General features: G+C 37.7%; 3 protein-coding genes across 4 annotated transcripts; 1 reads left to right on the forward strand and 2 right to left on the reverse strand.

Moving 5' to 3' along the window:
- Positions 1 to 320: 320 nt before the first annotated feature.
- LOC121763732 (tubulin-folding cofactor A-like) lies at positions 321 to 3284 on the reverse strand. 2 transcript variants are annotated; one of them, XM_042159797.1, is made up of 4 exons: positions 3127 to 3284; positions 2867 to 3021; positions 1271 to 1357; positions 321 to 580 (listed from the first exon to the last, which is right to left on the reverse strand). In XM_042159797.1, exons 2-4 carry the CDS (start codon positions 3017 to 3019, stop codon positions 479 to 481), a joined length of 342 nt encoding a protein of 113 aa, XP_042015731.1. In that variant the 5' UTR covers positions 3020 to 3021; positions 3127 to 3284; the 3' UTR covers positions 321 to 478. The 2 variants fall into 2 exon arrangements, with proteins under 2 accessions (XP_042015731.1, XP_042015732.1); XM_042159798.1 differs by lacking the exon at positions 3127 to 3284 and having other exon boundaries at positions 2867 to 3110.
- A 2359-nt stretch (positions 3285 to 5643) lies between these two features.
- Positions 5644 to 8127, reverse strand: LOC121763216 (rac-like GTP-binding protein 5). Its single transcript, XM_042159168.1, has 7 exons — positions 7753 to 8127; positions 7540 to 7627; positions 7115 to 7224; positions 6941 to 7004; positions 6450 to 6514; positions 6191 to 6256; positions 5644 to 5980 (listed from the first exon to the last, which is right to left on the reverse strand). Exons 1-7 carry the CDS (start codon positions 7909 to 7911, stop codon positions 5882 to 5884), a joined length of 651 nt encoding a protein of 216 aa, XP_042015102.1. The 5' UTR covers positions 7912 to 8127; the 3' UTR covers positions 5644 to 5881.
- Positions 8128 to 12145: 4018 nt separating this feature from the next.
- On the forward strand, positions 12146 to 15807 carry LOC121763515 (casein kinase II subunit beta-1-like). Its single transcript, XM_042159541.1, has 5 exons — positions 12146 to 12623; positions 13794 to 14015; positions 14482 to 14591; positions 14679 to 14844; positions 15348 to 15807. Exons 1-5 carry the CDS (start codon positions 12389 to 12391, stop codon positions 15476 to 15478), a joined length of 864 nt encoding a protein of 287 aa, XP_042015475.1. The 5' UTR covers positions 12146 to 12388; the 3' UTR covers positions 15479 to 15807.
- The last annotated feature ends 135 nt before the right edge of the window (positions 15808 to 15942 follow it).

Consider the following 15942-nt stretch of genomic DNA (forward strand, 5'->3'; position numbering starts at 1 on the left):
CAGCCAGCAGGTCTGCCCACCAGCCCGCTGTGCTGACCAGCTTAACCCACTAGCCCGAACGAGAATCGGGTTGTAGTTTTTCAGCCCTAACCCTTTAATTATAGCAGGCTAATCGGTCCATCATGTCCAGGTTGATCTGACATCCCTACACGTACACTACACAAACTACGCACGCTGCACTCGTTACACACATTATACATATACTACACAAAGTATACATAAAATACACACACAACATAAAAAATATACACACACACTGCACACATTACACATACTGCAGACAAAATACACACACTCCGATACCTCGTTTACAGATGATATATCAGATAAAGCTAATTCAATCCCCATTGCTTTCATATTAAAACATGATCACACTACATATGTCAAAACAGATAAGATCTTGAGTACTCATTATCCATCACAGCAGAGCTAATACATAAACAAACCGGTCTGACATTGAGTAAACCCGACTCTTCAACTAAGCGTCTGAAGATTGAAATATTTGTTCAACATCTGTAAGGGTGATCCGAGCATCATCAATTTCTGAACCTTCCTTTTGCCCAGACTCCTCCAGTTCGACCTGCAGCAGTTAGCTCGAATACTAAGTTTTGCTAAGCAAATTCAAGAAACAGGCATTTCGATATATATCATCCCGTCATGGGTTTGTAGGGATCATTATTTGCTGTTTCTCTTTCAATCCTTTTGGAGAGCACGTGGAAATCAGTTACTAGCTTAGCGAATTCGTCGCGACCTAGTAGTAATGTATAACTGTACTGTGTAGCATGGACATTCTGTCACTGGTACTAATTCATGTAAAAGAAGCTCTTAAGGTATTCACAATTTGAACTACATACACTACTTGTTAAACTAAGCCTCAGATCAGGAACATTTTTCACATTTTTCATCGTCCTGAATCATTACTTTTGAACTACTATAATACTGAACGTATGAAAACAAAAATCTAAGATTGATTTAACATCTGCATTTTACTACAGAAAGACAGCAGCTCATGAAGGGCTCAGATGCTCAATCACATGCTTTTCAATGTCAAATAGAACAGAGACACATCATTCACAGGTTAGAGAACTTAGATTGGAGAGGGACCTGAAACCAAGACGTTCACATGTCGCAGAAATGCAAGTGTATCAGCAATTAAAGATAAAGATCATAATTATATCCCTAGACAGACGGAGGCTAAAAGATTTATCAGCACCAACATGAAATTTCATCAGCAGATAAGTTATGTTATCACTCTAAGATGATTGTTTACCAAAGTTCCTTTAAGATCACTCAAAGCAGCCTCTAAACGCTTTCGGCAGTCAGGAACCATCATCCTAGATTCAGCCAGAACATTTTCCTGATAGTCATATATTAAAATGGAAGATATAAATAAGTAAGAATGAAACAGCAGAAAAGAGCATACTTGGTTTGGTTTGATTAATAGATTCTTCTAAGCAAGCAAAACCAAAAATTGACTTAGAGAACTCTAAGCAGTCTAATAATAAGATGATTGAACCAGAAATCACAACGCACAAAACATATAGGTCCATGTTAAATGAAGTTTTTCCTCAGTACATATCACTTTCCATGCATCATTGTCAATCATTTTTTATTATCTATGAAGACTCAATAATCACAAATCAGAACAAATTCCATCAGAACAAATCAGAACAACAAGGAATTCATAAACTGTTCTTAGTCCAAATCATATTCAAGTTAAGTATTTCGAGCTCGTTCCTGGGAGCAAGCACATATATTCAAAACCTTAGCACCACATAGTTGTTGCCCGGAAACTCGAACATAATAAACTAAGCTTTAGTAGAAGTTAGAGGACTTAATTAGTTTCATGAACGGGACAACAGGAATAGCCGTGCGGACTCCGATGGGTAGTGGCTGCTGGAGCGAGACAGCGAACGGAGCCGAGGCCGACGGCGCCGATTCTCCGTGGAGAGACGAGAGGCGATAGTACATTTTTTGTATACACTTTATTATTATCAGTCAATAGTCACAAATCAGCACATATCCCATCTTCTTAGTACTACTAAGTATAACAAAAGAGATGGAGCTAGACCACAATATGATTCCACCTTGTCAACAGCCAAGATCATTCGTTAGAACTATGTTTTTTCTGCAATTCCTCTCAGAGACTTTTCCATTGCGATTTCGAATATGTTCTCTCCACGTGCAAAAAAACCTTTGAAACCACTCATTTTTAACAGAATCTACTATTTAAGTGATAGTACATTACATTCTCTTTATACTAATTATATACTCCCTCCATTTTTTTAAAAATAGCAACTATTTCCATTTTGGAGCGTTCCTTAAAAATAGAAACTTTAGAATCTTTCTATTTTCGGACATAGACCCCAAAATCTACTAACTCTATTTTTACTACTTTTTCTCTTCCATTCTCTTACTTACCAATTTTTCTTTTCCATTCTCTTACTTTACCAATTTTTCTCACTTACTTTATCAATTGTGCATTAAAACCCGTTCCGTTTCAAATGTTCCTATTTTTTTAATACGGAGGGAGTACTTATTATGCAAATAACAAGTCAAAAATCAACACGGAACAAAAACAATACAAGTAGAAAATTAGCAACTAAAACTTGAGATGGGGAAACTACAACAACAAGCAAATCAAAGGCCACATCGACCAAAACAACCTATGCACATAAATTTCTCAATCAGCAAAATTCAAACACGCAGAATCAAGCATTACATTTCTAGTTGTAACTGAATCAACAATTTTAGGTTAGCATTATGAAACAAATAAAAACCAGCTTTACATTCCATTTGGAGAAAGAAAAAAACCCCAACCAAGCAGTAATTAGCAAAATTGAGTGAGATTTAGGGCAGGGGTTACCTGCTGTTTGAGATCATATGGATCGGCGCCTTTAGCCTTCATATCGGCGGTTTTAGCAGACTCTGTTTCGACCTCTTTCTCATAAGAGTGAAGCTCCTTGGCTATTCTCTTGCACGTCGACGTCTTTATCTTCAAGTTCCTCAATGTCGCCATTGCTGTACAATTGAAATCAGTTTCCGGGATTACTTCTCAACAACAAAGTAAATACCAGAGATCGAGCGAGAGCGAGAGAGGGAGATGGAGAGGGAGAGATGTATAACCTTATTTCTGCGGGAGATCTACGCTTTCAGTAGCACTAGACTGAAATCGAGAAAAAATAGCGACAATATATTATTCAAAATAAATTTTAACGTTGATGAAAAATGAAATTGGTGATTATGGTACTAAATGAAGATCATAATTGTTGTTCTGTTTTTTTTAAATAAATATCGTTCATGTAAAGATAATTCATATTGAACTAATATTGTTGAACATTCCTTTTTATTACTCATATTTGTCTTTTCAAAATGACACATTTTCTTTTTTAGATGTCATACTCTAATTGACCTATTTTTTAAAATAAAAATATTATTATTTTTACTTTATTCTCGTTCTTACTTTTATTTTATCTCTATCCAACACATAAATAAAATTATATAAAATCTCATGTAAAGTAGATAATGTTCCAGGTACGGAGGGAGTACTACATTTATATTTTTTAAATTGATAATAAATTTTATCATGCTAATAGTTTACTTTTCGGTCTATCTATAAATCAAATATTTACTAGTCGTTAGATTTTTCCACATGAAGTAATACTGATGCAAAGCATATTTTCTATATTTTTTCCCTTTAGACTACACATTCTTATGTAAATTATAACTCATCAAATCGTGTTTTCATCGAAGTTTAGGATGCGAAAAGCTGGCTGGAGCTCATTCAAGCATTCTATCAAACACTTGGTGTGCTATGTAAAATACAAGTACATAATCCTCTTTGAGGCATTTCATCGAACACTTGGGGTGCATTTCGTAACAACACAAAAATTCAGCACCCATCAGCGTGGAGGACAGAACTTCGCCGGAGACTCACCGGAAGTGCACGCTCAATACCCTAGAAAGAACCCCTATTTGCCTTTTCACTCAGCATTGGCGTCCATCCGATCGGGCAGCCAACGTACCACCTGCCCGGGCTGCTTCTTCAAGGCGTGGAGACTCCAGTGGAAACCACCCGCCCGGGTGAGTTTTGCACCAACAAATACACCCGGTCGGGTGAGATTCGAGGGGCGTGAGGAGTCCAGAAGGGGTGGAATTTCTATCACCCGGTCGGGTGAATTTGTTGGTTTAAAAATACATTCGTCCGGGTGGTTCATTTCTAACTGCAAATTGGCAGTTTCTTCGTCAGTTTTGAGCAGTTTTGCGGGAAAGAAGAAAAGAGAGGGAGCAATTGGATGAAGGAGGTTTTTGTGGAGAGATGAGAGAAGGAGGAAGAAGAGGAGAAGAGGAAGGAACAATCAAAACCATCACTCGGGAGATCATCCATCATCTAGAGTTGGAGAACACCAAGGAGTTCACGGTTCACGGTTCTTTTGGTGTAATTCATTTTAGTATGTTTGGCTAGATCTCCTTTGTTGCTCCGAATATGTTGTAGGGTGAATTGTTGGATACTTTGATGACTTTTATGGTTTAATTTATGTGTGATTATTGTTTATGAATTGTTTAATTATTCTACTAATCTTGAGACATCTAGATAGGTAGAATTTTGTAGCCATTATTCTATTACCTCTTTAGCATAGATTTTGGTCATTACTCATATGCAAGGAACTCGAGATTGGATACTTGTTCAGAGAGATAGTCTCGAGTGGATCGATAGTTTTTATCTGTAAAGTTGGTTTGGTGTCTGCTGCGCTTCCGTGTGGGCATTAAGTTAATATGATTTAATTATCGTGTTTGACAATTGAAAAAACTAATCTAAAGCTTGCTATGCGACCTAGTAGTGGTGATAGGTTAGAGAGTAGAACTTGAGAGACGTGTTCAGCCTATCCTAGGTATTCAATTCCCTTTAAGTATTCAACGGATAGGGAGTGTAAAACAAACTTAATCCTCTTAAGCATAGTCTTGATCGTAGTAGTCCATCAAAGTATCCCAATTCATATACCCGAGACATATAGGAGCAATGCTTTATTCATATCCTATTTTTTAAAGTTTGTGTTTTGTTTATCTTTGTGTGTTTTATCATCTCTTTATCAATTTTTATTTTATCAATCTCAAGTTAAATAATCATATGTCTCCCTGTGGTTCGATACTCTTTTACTACAACTACATCTGTACTCTTGCAAAAAGGTTGTAATTTTAGAGCTATTTGATTTACTTGTGTGTTATTAAGCTCGAAAAATACACATCAAATACACAGAAATTAAGTGCTTTATCAAAATTCTAATCAAGAAATTGTGAGAACACTCTATTTATAAAAGATATACTAGTATTTTGTTAAATCAATTGAATATGAGCAAGTAACTCATGTAATAAAGATGAGAAAAAAATGATTTGAGTTATCTGGATATACACATGGCAGATCTTAAGCTCAGTCGAATGATTTGTGATGAAGAGATATAACGTAAAATTTGTGTACTGATTTCACATAAAATTTGCTGCACCCTGCAGTCTCTGAGTTTTGTGTATCTACTAATTAGATCATCTTTGATAATAGGACCATAAAATTTTAGGTGTACTTGTATTATCTAATACTAGTACAAGCTGATATTGAAATTTTTATGTGTATTTTCAGCTGCGTATCAGTGATGAGAAAAACTAGTAACATGATATACACATAATAGTTAATGCATACATATAGATATAAGGGGTGTAATAATAAAAACCAGACAAGCTCCTTAGAACGAGAAATGAATACCAGCATGTGTAATCACAAGGGAGGTAGAGGGAATATAAGCATAAACGAGATGGAAAGCATTAGCAAGAAGAAAACAGTAGAACATATATGGTTCTGAATTTGAGTTTCAGCAGTGCTTCTCCGTTGTCAAAGTAGGCGACACGATGTATACCTTCTCTTGTGTTTCTTGAGTTTAGGCGGCCGTAGAACTACTTTTATCGCTGCATCAAACACACCCTTCACATTCTGCATCACAAAAAAAAAAAACAGACCTTTTGTAATGCCCATTTAAATTCATGTGTTTGTGTGTGTGTAAATATTAGGGCGGTTCACATATTTCTTTTAAGAGTGTGGACTGAATGAAGGCATAAGAGATTTGTTTCATTTCACTCGGACAAAATGCAGCATCAAGATGTTATGACAAACACATTCAAGACGTGTACGGAGATAGCAAACCTGCTGCGTCTTGGCACTGCACTCGATATAGGCCACCGCACCAATTTGCTTTCTGAGCTCTTCACCCTAAAAACAATGATAACTTAATAGTGAAACACTAAAGTGATTGATGATTTTTAGGTTATGTATATGGGACGAAAAGGGCGTTTCTCTTCATGCTTCGTGCATGTTCATTCTTAAAATCTTCGAAAAGAGTATCGTTGATCGTCATAGGAACTCAACCAACTGAAGGTACAGCGCGTTGAGTGAGACTATATACCTGTTCTGTCGAAATAGTGCTTGCTCCCGGATAATCCTTTTTGAACTGTTTGTCCTCTCTTAGATCTGTGGGGATCAAATACTCATATTTGAGGAACTCAAACTACAATGTCATACTTATTGCTATAGTTGAGCCTAACACCATGAAATTGTGAGTATTAATATGAACTTGCGTTTTACTAATTATTTTGCTACATCAATTGATGCTACACTTCTCTAATGTGTAAAGTTAGGTAGACATTTGTCAATTTGTTTCTTTTCAAAAGACATGTAAGCATAGGAAGGAAAGACAGTGGGAATTCATAACAGGAAAAGGAAAAGGTTTAGAGGCTAATTGCTTTCCAATCCAACATTTCAAAAAAAATAATGTGGGAACCCTACCCAAGATACAAAACAGAAAAAGGAGAAGACTTTAAGGGAAAGCAAAGTAACACAATGAGCAACAAGTATATTTGAAATGAAATGCAATCAAGTGAAATGAAGAACTCTCACCTAGCTTTGTCCCCACAAGAACAATGGGTACTGAGGGGGCATAGTGCCGCAACTCCGGGACCCACTTCACCAACAAGAAGCAGAAAGCAAAAAGAATCCATGGGGAAAAAAAGTTAGTAACTGACAATGGATTGTGTTGTTGGGAGATGAAGGAGGAGGTAAGAGATTTTTTACCTTCTTTGAAATGTTTTCAAAGCTTGGCCTACTTATGAGAGAGAAAGCCAGGAGGAAAACATCTGCCCCTCTGTAACTCAGAGGCCTCAATCTGTTGTAGTCTTCTTGGCCTGATATATCAAGATAATTAGTTAACCAAACAAAAGAGAAAAAGGCCTCATTCTTGCACATGCCCTTTTCATGGATTTCTCCATCTTTTAGGAAAAGCAAAGATCCCTTTTTTTTCTTTTTTATGATGAACTTTAAACATGAATAATAATGCTTGTGCTTCAAGATTTGGAAGGCAAATCAAACATTCAAGATCAGATTTTTATGGGAGAAAGCATGTAAAAAATCAAGTCTTGGATTTTCAAATCAAGCAAAAGATAGTCAAGTGAATAACACAACAAAACAATTATGGAATCAATTTGTGTATGTGATCATACCAGCAGTATCCCACAAGCCAAGATTCACAGTCTGCCCATCAACACTCACATTGGCACTGAAATTATCAAACACAGTAGGCACATAATCCTGAAACAAGAAAAGTATTTATGTGAGAAAGAGACATACATCAAGAAAGCAGTGACAAACAAAAGTGAAACTGAAATCCCAAGTGAAATGAGAACAGCCCCTTTGATTACTACAACTACACTTACAGTTGGGAAAGTGTTGCTGGTGTAGGAGATGAGAAGGCATGTCTTCCCAACTGCACCATCACCAACAGTGACACATTTGATGAATTTGGTGGCTGTGGCATTTGCATTTGCATTTGCAGCAGCGCCGCCACTACTAGTAGTACTATTATTAGCACTCATTCTCACTACATATCAAAAATCAGCAAATGGGATTTTCAAGAACTTGCTGTGGATTCAGAGAGTGGAAGTGTGGGAGAATTTTGAAGTGATGAAATTAAAGATTCCCTTTTTCATTCTCACTATGTTTTGGGGTACTAATTAGGTGACGCCATGGGAGTATCTGAGAGAGGGTGGAAGTGGAGGGACATAAGGAGGGGGGGGGGGGGGTCAAAAGCAAAGCTATAGATTTTGTTGAGAATGAGCAAGAAAGTTATGATTTTTTTTCACTTTATTTTGAGCTCTAGGAGAGGGAAAAATGAGTGCGGCTATGAGTGGGTGAATGGCTATATTTTTTTGTTTAACAACTTCAAATTAGAGCATCGGTAATAGCGCCAGTCCCGGCGAAATTCCAACCGGTGTGCCAGAATTCCATGACGGACGTCCGCCATTGTGCATGGTATGCACGGATACGGAATTCCGCCGAGGACACCGCAGTTCCGCGGCGTTACGCGGAATTCCGTCGCGACGGGCGTGCGGACGTCCGCCATTGCGTTGACTCCCACGGACGTCCGGGCGGAATTCTCGTTTATTGCATTAATTTTTTTTTTTAATTTCTATATATATGGCTCGTTAAACTGCATTTAATTCGCACCACTTGTTTTAACAAGTTTCTCTCTCTACATTTCTTTTATATATCCGGAATGACTGGTAGTGGTAATGGTAGTGGTGGGCATTATGAACACATGATGCGTCTGATTCATGCACGTGTGCGGGAATCAGCGGAGAGGGAGGAACAAGCGGCCATGGCGCCGGCGGTACCTCGACCCATCCATCGTCGAACTACAATACCCCGGGACCACCTCGCTGCCCACGCTCGGTTGTATGAGGATTACTTTGCACCGGAGCCACGGTTTGGGGAGAACCTGTTCCGGCGACAGTTTAGGATGCATAGTCCGCTCTTTCTGCGCATCGTGGGCGCTTTGGAGGGTCGATACAGGTATTTCAGGGTGCGGGAGGATGCGGCTGGTCAACCCAGCCACACGCCGATTCAGAAGTGCACTGTCGCAATCAGGCAGCTGGCATACGGAGGCGCGACCGACATGTTCGACGAGTACCTCCACATCGGCGAGACGACTGGCCGCGATTGCCTGAAGTATTTTTGTCAGGGCATTAGGTAGATATTCGGGGATAGGTATCTTTGGAGGCCTACCCCCGAAGATTGTCAGGCTCTGCTGGATATGAACGGGAATCAGCACGGGTTTCCAGGGATGTTAGGCAGCATAGATTGTATGCACTGGGAATGGAAGAATTGCCCCACTGCCTGGAAAGGGATGTACACTACTGGTTTCAAGGCCAAGAATCTCACGATGATCCTTGAAGCGGTAGCTGACTACCGGTTGTGGATTTAGCATGCCTATTTTGGAGTAGCCGGGTCTAACAACAACATCAACGTCCTCCAGTCGTCGCCCCTTTTCAACGAGCAGTGTATGGGCGTTGGTCCGACCGTCAACTTCGTCGCCAACGGCAACCAGCACAATATGGGCTATTATTTGGCGGATGGGATATACCCTATGTGGCCCGTCTTTGTGAAGACGATCAGATGCCCAGCAGATGAAAAGAAGATATATTTTGCGGGTCGCCAGGAGGCAGCACGCAAAGATGTGGAGCGAGCATTTGGTGTGCTCCAGGCTCGATGGGCGGCAGTGAAGGGTCCAACACGGCTGTGGTATGTTGACAGCATCGCCGACATCATGTACGCATGTATTATCATGTACAACATGATTGTCGAAGATGAAGGTCCAGCACTGACTGATTGGACCAATGATGATGCTGGTGCTGCGGGTCCAAGCCACGGCGTGGCCACTAGCAATGTACGCATGGGGATACCCCATGACGATGTCGATCGAGTCCGTGCATTTGCCGACATGCGCCAAAGACAAGCCCATGTTCGAATCCAGAACGATATTATTGAAGAAGTATGGCAGCGGAGGGGTCGTCATTGATGTAGTTTTTAATTATTGAAATGTTTTTTTTTAATTTGGTGAAATGCACTTTTCTTTTTTTTATTTGATGGAATTTTTTTCCCTATTTGTGTCGTAATTTTAATTCCGTAAATTGTTTAATTTGTGAATTTGTGGTTTTTTTAATTGTGGGAAGTCCTTCAGGAAGTCCTTGGGGATGTCTGCCACTGTGCAATGGGAAGTCCTTATGACGTGGCAATGCAGTGGGAAGTCCGTATAACATGACATGAGGTGTTTTTGGGAATTCCGCACCACTGCTTATCTGATGCTATTAGAGTATGCAATTTGAACAAGCTTGAACAAAACTCAGAAAAGTAAAAGCAAGAGAAAATTGTACAAGTACATTTTGTTATTTTGACTCAGAGTCTAGTGCATGCATTTGAGCATTGTACAATAAAATTGAATAATTTTCTTTTTCTCTAACATCATTTGCGCCAAACCACAAATTTAACCACAGCTCTAATATATTTTCACCACTCATTTGAAATTCCTGCCACAATACAAACAACCGAGCCACAAAAGTTCAACCACAACTCAATTTTTTCTTTTTAATTTCATCATTATTTATGAATCTCACTTTGTTTTGGAAATTTTAAAGTGATATCTCAAGGCTAGATCTCCTTGATTAAACTCTCCACTCACATACTCTCCACCAAATTATTGATCTTATTAACTCTCTATTGGCACAAGAAAATATCATGTCTGTACAGATCAATGACTCATATTGATAAATAAGAAATAAACCCAAATAAATTACTGCGTTTCTACAAAACAGTTCAAGCAAAAGAAAACTTACAGAAAACTACACACAACTGTTTTGTGCGAATTTATATTCAAAAGTCGAGTTATAGAGAAATTATTTTCTAAAAAATTCGAACTCGAAACATGGAAATGGAATTTCTTGCACAATTTTTTTGGAATTTTGTATCATCGTATAAAAGCCAGTGTGATGGCATGTGATAAATAGAAGAAAAAAATACGTAAAATTATTCATCTTTTTAGGATATTAAATTTGGTGTTATAAATATAATTACTAGTCTTTTTTGTGGCTCAATAAAAATAAAATTATTCGTCACTTTTTTGGCATCTAGATATATTAATTTGGCTACTTAAATGTATAATCTAGTCAACACTCAAATCACTAATCTAGATAGTACTATTACTAGCCATTGATATTGTTGCGGGTGGGTCGATTCGATATATCGTACCAAAAACTTTGTATCGTATCATATCAAAAATATCGATATGAAAGAATTTCATATCGTTACCGTATCGAAAGTTTCGGTTTATCAAAATTTCGGTATGGATAATATCTATACCGTTACCGTATCGAAATTTCGATATATCGTACCGAACTTCGGTATACCGTTCTGAACGGTATATCGAAATTAAATGGATATCTATTTATGATTTTAGAGTTTCCAATAAATATTTTTTGAATATATAAATGAATTAAATGGATATCTATTTATAGTTTTAAATTTTTAATCTTTAAAAAATAAATTATACTATTATTGTTATAATCAGTATAAATGGTATGTATTGATAATTCAATACATATTGTTTTTCAATATATTTTGGTATAACGATAATATCGATATATATCAGATATTCGATATAAAACGGTATACCGCGGTATAAGAAAATTCATATCGTTATCGTATCGAAAATTTACGATACGGTATTGTATCGTACTGAAAATTTAGGTATACCAAAAATTCGATATTTTTTGATAATCTTCAATACGATACGATTGATATACCATTTTTTCGATATATTTATCCAGCCCTATTGTTGCATATGCGACATCGTTTATTGTTACTGTATTCAATAAGCTCAAATTTCATCGATGACGCAGCAGAGTTAATTCACTAATGAAATTTAATAAAAAAGATAATTATGAAATCATGATAAAAACGCCTTTTAAGAAATGGAGTTAAAATCCTCTCTTATTTAACAATTAGTGTCCCAAATTATGTCCACAGTCCAGTAGGGGTGAACAATGGAAAAATAAGTCTAATTCAATAAATTAGAAATCAATATGCCAAAATTTCCAAACACAAAATGCGACAATTCTTTTTAAACTCACAAGTACTGTCATTATCCGCATTGAAAATGCATTAATCTTGAACAGGAAAAAAAATACTAATAAATTGAAAAATAACAAATGAAAATTGAATATTCAATCAGTTTTTTTATTTGAATAAATAAAAGACAAATAAAACATTCAAAACCAAAATACCTGGAAAAGAAACAAATTGAAAAACATGAAAAATGAACAGCAGCATCGAAGCTGCGGCTATCTCTCCTCTTGATGTAGCGTAGAAAGAAACCCTAGTTTTCTCCGCCTCGCAAACACACACACCATTACACTGTGCAAATCTAAGCCTTTTCCCTGTCAATCTTCGATTTCTGATTCCAAATCGAATACCCCTCTGTCAATTTTGGTCAATTCGATTTTTCCCCTGTTTCCTAACATGTACAGAGATCGAGGAGGTGTTGGCTCGTTCAAGGGCGGAGATATATTGGATCGGAAGCGAATCAACGACGCCTTGGACAAACATTTGGAAAAGTCCTCGCCTTCCACCTCCAAAAACAAGGGCTCCGCCGTCGCCAAGCCCTCCACATCCGCCTCCGGAGGGAAGCATATTGACCCTAGAAACAATCGATCTTCGTCCACCCTCACTACCGACAAGAACAAGTGTTCGGATGGTACGTTTTTCCTCGATTTTGTTTTTTATCATTTTCCCCCTTTTGGCTGTTGTTTGCCTATATCGGATGTGCTATAAGGTATCTGCAGTGGACGGGTAGGACGGAGGCCAGGGTTTGCACCCGTTGTGGGCACGGCCCCGCGCCGCCGGGATAGGGGGGTCGAATTTTATTAAATTTTGTATTCTAAATTCAAAATTTTATGAATAGAACCACATTTCACTTTCATTTAATCAAATCTCTCCCACAAAAATTATATCTTCACAAAAATGGATCCAATCCCGGACAAAAATGACATCCTCGATGCACTTATTGAAATTTACATGGAGGCCATGCCACTAATCCAAAGGGAGGTAGAAGATACAATTGCTCGGCAGACTGATGCTGCTCCACTGAGTACTTTTAAAATTTTAGTTATTTTTACTGGGTAAATGTAGCATATGAAGTTCTTGGAGTCATGTATTATCGTTGTAACCGTAATCTTTGGTTGGGTATGTTTTGCATAAAGTGCTTTATATGATTGCTAGGCGGTTTTGGGGCTAATAACTGTATAATTGGGGGTGGTTTCTAGTTATGTGATTTCTGCTGTGCTCATTCATTCTATTTTCCTTCTTGGTGGAGTGTTTTTGAGAATGTTAATGGTTATCCAACACTCGACATTGTTATTTGAAGCAGACTTTAGGAGGATTTTTATAGTATGCCAGTCACTTGGATTGTTTTGAAGATCTATTGACAGAATGTCAGGCAGTCAATAACATTATAAATCCTCTGGTTATGTCCTTAAATTTCAGCTATCAGTCAAGAGAAGAAATAAAGACTTTCAGGATTGGTTCGTTTACAACGTTGAGTTATCTGTAGTATGCGGGGCATCATTTCAGGTCTTTAGGTGTGTAGAATATGACTGATCTCCACAGAAAGGGCATGCTATTCCTGTTAAGGTTTCACTTGGTAGCTTGATTGAAAAGAGGAATATATGGAATTTTGTATGGAATTTTGATGTAATTAATATTGTTGTTCATTATTATCTTCATTCACAAGATCCATTTGAACTGGAGTAAACCGATTCCTTAGAGATTTGAAGTTGGAGATCTATTTGCTAATTTTTTTCACATACAGTATTGATATATAATCTTTGAATAAAAAAGTAATTTTGCTTATATATTACTCTTGCAGATGAATCTGACACAGACAGTGAAGAGGAGTCTGATGTCAGTGGTTCTGATGGGGATGATACATCTTGGATTTCATGGTTTTGCAACTTGCGTGGAAATGAATTCTTCTGTGAAGTTGATGATGATTATATCCAAGATGATTTTAATCTTTGTGGGTTGAGCAGTCAAGTTCCATATTATGATTACGCACTTGACCTTATTCTGGATGTTGAATCCTCTCATGGTAGGCATTTTATATGTTTGCATCCTTCAGTGGCCTCGTTGTTCTTTGAGAATGTGGTTTTTGTGTTGTCCTTTGCAAGCCTGAGTTAATGATCAACTAGTAACCAATTGACGAAATTTATTCATTCTGAAATAGTCTGGTTCACATGAATTCTAATAGCCATGTTCATTTCTTACTTCTGGTGGAATTTTGTTTTTGGTTAATGATGAAGTCATCATGTGTTTCCAGATAGCTGCATGAATGTCTGTGTAGTGTGTAGTGGACTCTTTGTGTTTCCTTGTAAGTTTCATGAATAGCTGCCTCCTTCTATTGTTTCTCACTGTTGCCAAAGTTGGGTTTACTTTTTCTGTCTTTCCTTGGTTTGGAGTTTTTTCTATACTTGCAGCTGGTGTCACATGTGATACCTTTTGAAAGTGGCAAAAGAATAGTTTTATTGCTAACAATCTCCAATTTGGAACATATGTAGGTGATATGTTTACTGAGGAGCAAAATGAACTGGTCGAGTCAGCTGCTGAAATGCTCTATGGCCTTATCCATGTCCGGTACATTTTAACCTCGAAAGGAACGGCAGCAATGGTATACTCTTTACTTACTTAGCTTTTGTCTTAACTTCCTTGTCCTTAAGTTACTGTATCCAACTTGTCGAGTTGCAACTTAAAACAGTTAGAGAAGTACAAGAACTATGATTTTGGAAGATGTCCAAGGGTTTACTGCTGTGGACAACCTTGTCTCCCCGTTGGACAATCAGACATTCCACGCTCTAGTACCGTGAAAATATACTGTCCCAAATGCGAAGATATTTTCTATCCCCGATCCAAGTATCAAGGCAGTATCCTTAATTTCTGATTCTTTCAAGTTTTTTATCTTAAGTTTTTCGTATTCTAGTTTGGGCATCCTCACTCTTCCTTACTACCCATGCACTTTTACATCCATTGATGGCATTACGAAAATTTGTTAACTAGGGACTAATAATGTGTCTTTATAAATTTCTGCATTCTTTATGATCCACAGTTTTCAACTTAGTCTGCTTAGCTCAGAGCAGTAAGTGAAACATCCTCGAACACCTCTTGACTTATCTTGTTTCTTTCCCTCTGCATAACTAGTTTAGAGTTTATCTTTGTTTGCATTCTTCCTGTGATGGTTACTGCCTGAAAATTTACTGTCAACAAGAAAAGGATAAACAAGTTCTGATTTTGCTGGACTTGAGGCACCAGGTGCTGATATAACTGCACACGCCTTCATAGAGCAACTAATCAGACCTTAAATTTATGCAAGTACGTTAATTGTGGGAAAATCATGTTTTATTTGTGATGATTTCCTTAACTAGCATAGATATTGATGGAGCGTATTTCGGCACCACATTCCCTCATCTGTTCTTGATGACCTATGGGCACCTCAAGCCACAGAAGCCTGTGCAGAGCTATGTCCCCAAAGTTTTTGGGTTCAAGATGCACAAGCCTTGATGAACAAATCTCCATCACATTTTCAGAATTTATCTCTTGGGTAAATGTTTTGTATTCGGTGTATGTGGTGTACCAAATGGCCTCGGAACAGGGCAGGAGAGGGCTGAAGATCAAGATTGAATGACACATTTGTTTGATTGAAGGAGAAAAGCCTCTGTGAAGCAAGTTGTCATTATGTAAGCTAGTTTCTTTTCCAGGCTGAGAAATGCTTGAAGTACTGGTTGTAGTTCCTGTGTGCATACTTATCAGCACTATATTTTTTACCCGTTTAGATGTAGTCTTCCTTATAAGACAAATTAGCCTCAAAATGCACTATATTTTCTTACCCATGTTAGATGTAGTCTTCCTCATAAGACAAATTAGCCCTAAAATGAACTATATATTTTTACTCATGTAGACGTAGTGTTCTTTACAAGGCAAATTAACCCCAAAATGCATTATCTTTGTAGACTAGGGTTGTCCAA

The sequence above is a fragment of the Salvia splendens genome, chromosome 14 (assembly GCF_004379255.2).
Source record: "Salvia splendens isolate huo1 chromosome 14, SspV2, whole genome shotgun sequence".
NCBI lineage: Eukaryota > Viridiplantae > Streptophyta > Magnoliopsida > Lamiales > Lamiaceae > Salvia > Salvia splendens.

What these genes read in the sequence shown, in the direction of transcription:
- LOC121763732 (XM_042159797.1), bottom strand. Translation starts at nt 3,019, where the DNA reads ATGGCGACATTGAGGAACTTGAAGATAAAGACGTCGACGTGCAAGAGA. An exon ending in CATATGATCTCAAACAGCAG is followed by an intron (nt 1,358 to 2,866) that starts GTAACCCCTGCC and finishes TATGACTATCAG; the next exon opens with GAAAATGTTCTGGCTGAATC. An exon ending in GTGATCTTAAAGGAACTTTG is followed by an intron (nt 581 to 1,270) that starts GTAAACAATCAT and finishes TAACTGCTGCAG; the next exon opens with GTCGAACTGGAGGAGTCTGG.
- LOC121763216 (XM_042159168.1), bottom strand. Translation starts at nt 7,911, where the DNA reads ATGAGTGCTAATAATAGTACTACTAGTAGTGGCGGCGCTGCTGCAAAT. An exon ending in CCAGCAACACTTTCCCAACT is followed by an intron (nt 7,628 to 7,752) that starts GTAAGTGTAGTT and finishes TTCTTGTTTCAG; the next exon opens with GATTATGTGCCTACTGTGTT. An exon ending in TGGCTTGTGGGATACTGCTG is followed by an intron (nt 7,225 to 7,539) that starts GTATGATCACAT and finishes TTGATATATCAG; the next exon opens with GCCAAGAAGACTACAACAGA.
- LOC121763515 (XM_042159541.1), top strand. Translation starts at nt 12,389, where the DNA reads ATGTACAGAGATCGAGGAGGTGTTGGCTCGTTCAAGGGCGGAGATATA. An exon ending in CGAAAGGAACGGCAGCAATG is followed by an intron (nt 14,592 to 14,678) that starts GTATACTCTTTA and finishes AACTTAAAACAG; the next exon opens with TTAGAGAAGTACAAGAACTA. An exon ending in CCGATCCAAGTATCAAGGCA is followed by an intron (nt 14,845 to 15,347) that starts GTATCCTTAATT and finishes TAACTAGCATAG; the next exon opens with ATATTGATGGAGCGTATTTC.